Below are 9,898 nucleotides of genomic sequence, written 5' to 3'. Positions count from 1 at the left end.
TGTCACCTCCACAAACAGCATTACCAACTGGGGACCAAGTGTCCAAGTCCATGAGCCTATAGGGAACTGTTTTCATTCAAACCACCCCAGCAGCTTCAAGTTATTTTGGCTCCTGGTTTGAGGGTACAGCCCATCACGGCAGGGAAGGGGCGGCAGTGGGAACCCGAGGTGGCTGCTCACATTACAGTTAGTCAGGAAGGAGTTTCTTTTCATCCAGCCCAGGACCACAACCCATGGTGTGACGCTATCACATTCAGGGTAGGTCGGTCGTCTCCCCTCTGTTAAACCCTCTGGGAATTCCTCATAGCTCTATCCAGAGGATGTCTCCTAGGAGATTCTAAATCCAGTCATGCTGACAGTGAAGAGGAGCCACCATAGGCATCAGCCATATTGTGTCTGGAATGATCTCAGAGGTTTTCCTTTCCCTCTGCTGGGCCCTGTGTGGGGGCAAGATCCTGAGCTCACGACCGGCAAGCTACAGACTCGTCCTGGTCTGCTGCCTGGATGTCATCTAAGGATCATGCAGGCTCCCCATATGCCTCAGTCCCCACCACTCCTGGCGGCCAGCACTTTGCTGGCTTTACCTAACCTTCCCTTACTCTGTGGCCCTTGCGGTTAAGGTGGGAACCATAGATAGACCTAGCATGTCACGTGTGTGTGTTGGCTGCACTGCGGTCCCTCACCACCACACTGCACTTCAAGTCTTCAGTTTTCCAAAGATATATTAGGCCCCAGTTGTATACTGAACCCCTTTACAGAGACAGGGCTGTTCTGAGAAGTGCTTGAGACCCCCCCCCCAGGAAAAATGCTGTGGAGTGTGTGTGACTATTTATGGGGAGATGCGTACAGACATTTATACACCCTCGATAGGGCGGCCGGGACAGACCAAACAATCTGACCCCAGCTCAGTTACTCAAAGACAACTGCACCCCTGAACAATCCATCCCACCACGGGCCATGTCTCACAAAAGCTGGATTGTCTCAAGACTTGGAGGCAGCATGGCTGGGCAGAGAATCTCCTCTCCCCAACAGCTGCTACTGCTCTCTTACCTTGTGGAGGGGCCTCGGGAAGCCAGCAGCATTTGGATTTGGGAACTTATTAGAAAGGCAAATTCATCCCTTTCTCCATCCCCACTGTAAAACTCAAATGTGGCTGCTGTCTGCGAAAGCTGATGGTCTCTGGTGTTGGAAGAGCAGGAGTATCTGAGCCTGGGAGGTTTAAGTAGCTTCTTTGAATCTCCCCATTCGCTGGTACCAGTAGAGTCCAGTTTTGAGTCACAAGCTCTGTCTCTTCGGCCACTCTATCAGCACTGGGCTACCCTGGCACTTTGGTTCGAACCACTAGCAATGCACAGGGTCCTGGGTCTTCCCCGCTTCCTTACGGCTTACAGTCTTTCAGGGTCAAGGACATGAAGGGACCGGGCTCAGACACAAGATTGAGCTGCAACTCATCAGACTTGAATGTAAGGAGACATGTGTAACTTTTGGAGCACGGGACCGAAGTGAAACTTGGGCTTTTAGGGGCTAGGGGCCCTGCAGGAGAGTTCCATCTTTGTCAAGACCCTTCCCCACAAGTGGTAGGGCAGCTTGTAAAATCCCAGGCTCTAAACCACGTGTGGTGGCACATACTTACAATGCCAGCTCTCAGAAGCTGAGGCAAGAGGATCACCATGAGTTTGTGGCTAACCTCAAACAGCAAAGTGAGTCTAAGGCCAGCTGGACTACATAAGAAGACCCTGTCTCAACTCCAACACCAGGAGTTAAAACAAGGGCAGCATGGCAAGGTGAGTCTGAGAATAAACCAGTGTCTTTTGAGACAGCTGGCGTGGAAGTTTGCTCCAATTCCCACAAGCGCTGCATACACTAGTGGGCACGCCCTGACACACCTTACCAACAGACCCTGGCTCCAGCTGGTCTGGCTTGGTAAAGTGGCATCCTGAGGACTTTGCCCTTGGGAAAAGAGGCATATCAATAAGTAGGGCTAGGGGGATAGCCTCTGCCCTAGCAGCTGCAGTCTGGGCCTGTGGTTCTCAACCTCCCTTAAGGCCGCTTTTGTGGTTTCAACCTTCCTAATGTTGCGGCCCTTTAATAAGCTCCTCATGTTGTGGTTAGCCCCAAACCATAAAATTATTTCGTTGCTGCTTTATAACTGTAATCTTGCTACTGTTATGAATCGTAAATATCTGATACACAGGATACCAGATATGCCACCCCAGGGAAAGGGTCATTTGACCCCATAAAGAGGTTGTGACCCACAGGCTGAGAACTACTGGTCTCGAGCCCTGCTAGTTCGGGAGAGAATCTAGAAAGGATGTCCTTGTTGCTGCCTCATTTAGCGTCTGCCGAAACAAAAGCAGCACACTGAAATAGTGATTGCTTAAGCAATAAAAGCGTAGGCAGAGACCCAGTTAAGAAAGACAGGTTAAGGGCCTGGAGAGATGGTTAAGCGATTAAGAGCACTAGCTGCTCAGGCAGAGGACCTGGGTTCAATTCCCAGGACCCATGGCAGTTCCACAAGTCACAACCATCTGTAACTTCAGTACCAGGGGATCCAGCACAGTATATGGACATATATTCAGGCAAAACACTCATATACATCAAATAAGACAAACAAATAAAAGAGAAAGAAAAGTTAAAACCAAAACAAAAGAAAATTGGGTGTGGTGGTGCGTCCCAGTCATCCAAACACTCAGGGCGCTGAGGCAGGAGGACCTGAGTTTGAAGTCAAGCCTGGCTATATAGTAAGATGGTGTTACAATACAGAGTTGAATTTTTAAAGGATTGATTTGCTTTTATATGTCTGTGTGCTTGCCCGCTTGTCTGTACGTATCCCCACAGAGGCCAGAAGAGGTGGTCAGTGCTCCTGGGGCTGGAGCTGCGGGTGGTTGTGAGCTGCCTAAGCTGGGTGCTGGGAACTAAACTCAGGTCCACTGCAAAAGCAGTATGTGCCCTTAACTGCTGCGCCATCTCTCCAGCCCCTCATGTGATTTGGTTTAAAACAACAAAAACATAATAAATGGAAACATTTCAGGTCATTTATGGACCCGGCCGAAGAGATGAAGGCTGTGAACAAACCTCCAAAGTTAAACAAAAAAAATCACCTGTAAGCCGGGCAGTGGTGGCGCACGCCTTTAATCCCAGCACTCGGGAGGCAGAGGCAGGCGGATCTCTGTGAGTTTGAGACCAGCTTGGTCTACAAGAGCTAGCTCCAGGACAGGCTCTAAAGCTGCAGAGAAACCCTGTCTCGAAAAACCAAAAAAAAAAAATCACCTGTATCAGTTACTTCTCTCATAATGGTAACAAACCCCTGGCAGAAGCACCGTAAGGGCAGAAGGGCTTCTTTCAGTTCAGTTTCAGAATGTCATGGCAGGGAAGGTGGGGCCATGCTTGTCATGGCGGGAAGCACATGGTGGACCTGAACCAGAAACAAACCTTCAAACGTTGCCCCGAGAGACCTCAGGAGGCACTCCTGATAGCTGGGTCGGCACTTCGAAGGTTCCATATCCTTCCAAAAAGAGTGCCAACAGATGGAAACTGTTCAAACGCATGGTCCTAAAACTGATAAACAAACACCGGAGCCCGTGGGAGACTTTTCACATTCATGTCCTAAGGCCATCTCTCAGGAGGCTGATGTCCCATGAGATGCTCTAGCAGGACCAGAAGTCAGGCCTGGGACTTCCTCCACACATCTCTTGAACCCCAGAACAGTGTCACATGTGATTAGTGAGCCAGTGCCAGGCCCCCAAACAGCCCCTCCCAACCTCTGGGAGACAGGTGACACCCAGATGAGCAGGTGTCCCTTGGCTCTTCTACAGACAGTGAGGATGCTGACATGGTACCCAAGCATGATGCAAGGTCAGGTGTATCACAGGAGGCTGAGCTTTTAGGGAGAGGGGCTGTCCGCATGGAGCGTGGGAGGAAAGATAGAGGCAACGCATCTCATTTTTGGAAAAGGAAGTTCTAAGGAGAGCCACAGCCAAGGGCAAAACCTCACGGCCAGGATGTCATTGTAGTTGTGGAAGAAGGAAATCATGTGTCTGAGCAGAGAGATGGAGCAGGCATGACTGTTCAAGGGAATCAGAGCAATGGGAATGGTGAAGGTCATGAGCAGGATGAAGATTTTACTCTGAGCAGGACGGGCAGATCAGGATACTTGGGAGAATGTTCTGAGGGTTTTGAAGACTGACTGGCAGATGTGGACAGAGAGTTTGAGAGTTCATGGTTATTGATAGAGAAAAGGAACAGGGAGTCAGGACCATGGAGGAGGAACCAATGGGACCCAGAATGCCCGCAAGAGGAGAGAGCAGTCCAGAATGGTCCCTGCTGCTTCCTTGGAAGCCAAGAAAGAGCGGAATGGGGTTGAGTGGAGGCCTAAGAGTAGTTTCTTCTGGCCATGTCTGGGCCATATCTGGGGACAGGAGAGGCTGCTGGTGTCCCTACCTTGAGAAATACCTAGCGGACAGGAGTGGAAACCAGAACACAATGACTTACAGCCCTAGACCTAGAGCCAGGGATGAGGTGGGGCTGACCGGAGGAGGGCTAGCTGGGTCTCCTGGTCTCAGAGATTGGGAAGTCCAAACTGCATGTCCTAGACAGAGGACACCCAGCACCAAACCATGGTTATGACACGGGCCTCTTCGTGCCTCTGGCCCCACTTGAAAGGTCTTGGACACAGGTTCAAGATGGACACTGAGAAGGATTATCGTGGGTAAGACGTTTGTTAGAAGGGCTTAATACCATCAACAGACAGACAGACAGACAGACAAAAATCTATCAGGGACTCTGAGTTCAAACTCCCAGATCAGAGATAGACAGCATATTGGAGTCCCTGAAGACAGGAATCAGACCCACATGGCAGAGGTGAGTACCTTATCATAGCTTTCTGAGGAAGGGGCCTTCACAGTACAACCCCGCAGCCAGGATCTCTGATTCCCAGGCAGCCAGAAGGAGGGGAGAGGTGGGGAGCAGGATGTGTGGCTGGCTGTACCTGCTTTGATGTAAACTCACTTCCCAGGTGAGAGATCCAACACCTGAATGTCTGTTTGCTGGAGATCCTCAGACAGTCGCCGCGCTGCCTGTGGGTGCCTGTGAGAGCGGAGGAACTGCAGGTGCCGTGGCCTGAGCAGCAGAATAGTCTGGATTCTAATGTCATATCTCCCGGGTTACATTGGGTTGAGATGGTGCAATTCATCCTTGACCTGCCTCTATCCTAGATACAGGATCCAGGCAGGCACCTCCGCTACCCTCGCCTCTAAGAAGGCTACAGGCCACCAATGTCTACATCTAGAACTTTCCCTGGGATAGGATGGCTAAACAGAGATGGGCTCTGGCAACAATGGGGTGGGATGGAGACTCACAGTCAAGAAGTACGCACATCCACTCGTCCCCACCATCCCTATTCTTAGATTCATCTGCTTCCTATACAAGAGGCAGGGCAGCAGGCAGGGCAGCAGGCAGGGCAGCAGGCAGGGAGGAGTTTCCTCATCACCCCAAAGTTCAATCTCCCTGAACTATCTTCCCTGGGAAGTTTAACTGTTTAACTCTGTAGTCAGAAGTGTGTGCTGTGGATTATACTGAACTGAACCCATCTCGGGCCCTGGCAGGAAATCTGGGCCTTCTGCCTCCCAGGGTGCTGAGACTGTGCACAGTCCTGTCACCAGAGGAAGTTAGGCAACAGGTCATGGATGCTTCACGGTAGCCAAGGGCTCCTAGAGAATCCCAGGGCATGGAGGCAGGACTCCCAGGAACAGCAGCTTTGATGTTATCGCTTTTCCTTCCAATGAGATAAGTGCTCTCCACTGAAGGTGACTGGGCTGTTGGTTCCTTCCCCAGGGAAGCCATGGAGCCAGGGAAGTGAGAGAGCACAGGATGGCACTCCAGAGCTGGTAGAGAGCCCCAAACCCCTGGGCAGGACTTCGGGATGGGAATAATGTTGGTGCCAGTTAGTGAAAAGTTGATTAGCCAGTAGCTAAGCAAGAAGAGACTGAGCTCAAGAGCCAAACTAGGAGAATTCTGGGAAGAGGAAGGGCAGAGTCAGAGACTTGCCAGCCAGATGTAGAGGGAGCAGGAGATGAACATGCCATGCTAATAAAGGTACTGTCACGTGGCAGAGCATAAATAAGGAATATGAGTTAACTTAAAATGTAAGAGCTAGTTAGTAATAAGCCTGAGCTATTGGTTGAGCATTTATAATTAATACAAGCCTCTATGTGGTAATTTGGGAAGTGGCTGCCGGGTATTGGAAACAGGCAGTCAGGACAGGGAATGTCTGATTACAGGTGTGATCTGTCATTGTGACTAAATACCCACAGAAACAGCACAATGGAGGAAAGGGTTGCTTTGGCTGATAGTTTAAAGAGATTCCAGTCCATCATGGTGGGGAAGGTGTGGTGTTGTCGGAGGGCCAGGAGGTAGGAAGTAAGACTGGAGCCAGGGCTTGGTTGTAACCTTCGAGACCCACCTCTAGTGTCCTGCTTCTGCCCATCAGACTCCATCTCCTTAAAGCTCCAGGCATGGCCTCTCAAAATAGCACCGTAAACTGGAGACTGGGTGTTCAAAATATGAGTCTGTGGGTGACATAACAGCTACCAGGGAGTGACAGCAGAGCAGGCGGCGATACTCACAGCAGCGACAGCTCCCTTCTCCAGAGCACCCGTACAAAGTGACAACAGACACACGGAAAGTGGTTCACATGCTTGTGATTTGGAAAGGGTGATGACGGAACACGCCTATGAGATTGATCACACCAACGTCAGCATCGTCCTTAGACCAGATACAGGAATGTCACAGCTGGCAGATTGAGTGGAACCTAAACCCTGGTCTGTGCCACACACTTGTGCTGGCTCTCTGAATGTTGTGGGGCATGCCACATGCATGATTTTGTAAGCCCTGGGTGGGTGGGCACCAACATTATTCCCATCCCGAAGTCCTGCCCAGGGGTTTGGGGCTCCCTACCAGCTCTGGAGTGCCATCCTGTGCTCTCTCACTTCCCTGGCTCCATGGCTTCCCTGGGGGAGGAACCGACAGCCCAGTCATCTTCAGTGGAGACCATTTATCTCATTGGAAGGAAAAGCGATGATATCAAAGCTGCTGTTCCTGGGAGTTCTGCCTCCATGCCCTGGGATTCTCTAGGAGCCCTTGGCTACCATGAAGCATCCATGACCTGTTGCCTAACTTCCTCTGGTGACAGTACTGTGCACAGTCTCAGCACCCTGGGAGGCAGAAGGCCCGGATTTCCTGCCAGGGCCCGAGATGGGTTCAGTTCCAAGTCTCCCCGAGGAGGTCGTGACCTGAGTGCTGGGCTTGAGCTCCACTCTAAAATCAGGGTTTCATTTTATTATTATTTTTCTCCCTTTCTTTGTTCTCTCTTCATTGGAATATTAAACCTAGGACTCCTTACAAGCAACACAAGTATGCTACCACAGAGCCCCATTCCCAGCCCCTCACAAGTGACTTCTCAGAAGAGCCACACCTTTACCATCTCATTGCCAAATTGAGAGATTCTAGGCAGGGGCTCCACCACTGAGCCACGCCCCAGTCCCTCACTGGGGGATTCTAGGCACGGGCTCCACCACTGAGCCACACCCAGGCCCCTCACTGGGGGATTCTAGGCAGGGGCTCCACCACTGAGCCACACCCCAGCCCCTCACTGGGGGATTCTAGGCAGGGGCTCCACCACTGAGCCACACCCTAAGCCCCTCACTGGGGGATTCTAGGCAGGGGCTCCACCACTGAGCCACACCCCAGCCCCTCACTGGGGGATTCTAGGCAGGGGCTCTACCACTGAGCCACACCCCAGCCCCTCACTGGGGATTCTAGGCAGGGGCTCTACCACTGAGCCACACCTCAGCCCCTCACTGGGACTGGCAGATTCTAGGAAAGCGTGCTATTGTCGAGCTACACCCAATATCCACTTTTAATGTTTAAATTTTGTGGCAGTCTGTTACTCAGGATGGCTTTGAACTTACTTTGTTGCCCAAGTGGTCCTTGAATTTGTGATTCTTCTGCCTCGGCACCTGCACCACCAAACTCTTTTTTTTTTCTTTTAGCTTTCTATTTTAAGGTAATTATAGATAGAGGAAGTTGCAACTGTAGAGCCTTGAGATCTGTGTGCCAGTCACCCGATTTACATAATTGCAGTACAATATCCACAGCCAAGACCTCATGGTGGTGAGGTGTGTGCACAGCACAGTCAAAAGACAGAGTCACTCTGTGACCACGAAGACCCCCGCCCCCCGGGGCTCAACCCTCCTTCGCCCCAGTCCTAGCTCCCTGGCGCCCTGGTGCCCTGGCAACCAGCCGTCTTACCTGCATCTCCACCATTCTGCCATCACGAGAACACTGTGGCCCTTGAGACCCACTCCCACTCTGTAAAACAACCTTCAGAATCACCCGAGCTTTTCATTCTCACAATGCCTCATCTTAAAAAACTGTGCTCAGTCTTTGAAAGTCTTATACATTTATACACTGTATATTGGCCAAGTCATCTCTCCAACTCCTGTGTCCTCTGCCCAAATTCCCACAACTCCATACATGTCCTCCCCGCCCCCCAATCACTTTTTAGAGCTGGAGTGATGGCTCAGCAGTTAAGAACACTTGTCTCCTCTTGCAGAGGACCTGTTTCATTTCCCAGCACCTGCATCGTGGCTCACAACCATCTGTAACTCTAGTTCCAGGAGATCCAACATCATCTTCTGGTCTCCGAAGGTGCTGTATGCACGTGGTACACATATATACATGCAGACAAAATACTTATATTTATATGACATATAAATATGATTAATATATTATAATATATTATAATTAAAATATTTTTGTTGTTGTTTTGTATTTTTTGAAACAATGTTTCTCTGTGTAGCCCTGGCTGTCTACTCACTCTGTAGACCAGTCTTGGCTTCACACTCACAGAAATCCTCCTGCCTCTGCCTCCAGAGTGCTAGGATTAAAACCGTGCACCACCACTGCCCAGCAAGCTGTTTTGGTTTTTGAGACAGACTCTCACAATGTAATCCTGGGCTGGATAGAATTTGCTGTGTAGACCAGGCTGTCCTTGAACTCACTGAGAGACCCCTGCTTCTGCTATGATTAAAGGCCTGTGTCACCACACCCAGTGTTTTTTTTTTTTTTTTTTTTTTTTTTTTTTTTTTTTTTTACTCAAGCAGTCTTTAATGAATACTGTATGAGACGCCCCTACTCCTGCATCTTCTCAATTGTTTCTTCCTTGTATTTGCCCTTCTCCTTTCCTACTTGTCGAGACTTGGCTTTCCTTTCCAGAATCTTCTTTTGGTCTTTGTTCAGCTTTAGCCTGGTAATCACCACCTTGCTGGGGTGGATGCCCACGTGGACAGTTGTGCCATTAGCCTTTTCTCTCTGCACCCGTTCAATGTAGATGACGTATTTCTTCCTGTACACCTGGACCACTTTGCCAATCTGCTGGCCTTTGTAGTGTCCCCGGACAACCTGAACTTCGTCATCCTTTCTAATGGGCATCGAGCGAACATTGTACTTCTGTCTCAGCTCTTTGGAAAGGGGGGAAGACATGATCTTCCTCTGAATGTGAGAAGGCGCATTGAAATGCCGTTTGCGGTTCTTGCTCCTGTCAGAAGTCACAAAGGGATTGAACTTCATTTTGGCGGCTGCGATCCAGCGATGGCCGCCCCACACCCAGTTTTTATTGCTTCAAGGTACAACCTCAATATCTGCAAATTCCACAGCCACAGATTCAGCAAACCATGGATTAAAAACATTTGAAAAAGTCAGGGAAGGTGGTGCACACCTGTAATCATAGTACTTGAGAGGCTGAGGCAAGAGGATTGTGAATTCCAGGGAAACCTGGCTCTACCTAGACTATCTCAAAAAAAAATTTTTTTTTTTGAAAATAAAAACAGAAGCCAGGCTG

The 9,898-nt window shown here is 50.0% G+C and overlaps 1 protein-coding gene across 1 annotated transcript; it reads right to left on the bottom strand.

Moving 5' to 3' along the window:
* Positions 1-9,189: 9,189 nt before the first annotated feature.
* LOC119821195 (60S ribosomal protein L26-like) lies at positions 9,190-9,641 on the bottom strand. Its single transcript, XM_038340085.1, has one exon. It carries the CDS (start codon positions 9,625-9,627, stop codon positions 9,190-9,192), a length of 438 nt encoding a protein of 145 aa, XP_038196013.1. The 5' UTR covers positions 9,628-9,641.
* Positions 9,642-9,898: the final 257 nt, after the last annotated feature.

Source organism: Arvicola amphibius, chromosome 8 (genome assembly GCF_903992535.2).
Source record: "Arvicola amphibius chromosome 8, mArvAmp1.2, whole genome shotgun sequence".
Classification (NCBI taxonomy): Eukaryota; Metazoa; Chordata; class Mammalia; order Rodentia; family Cricetidae; genus Arvicola; species Arvicola amphibius.
Note: the sequence above shows the minus strand (reverse complement) of the source record. Positions and strands in the feature narration are given on the sequence as shown.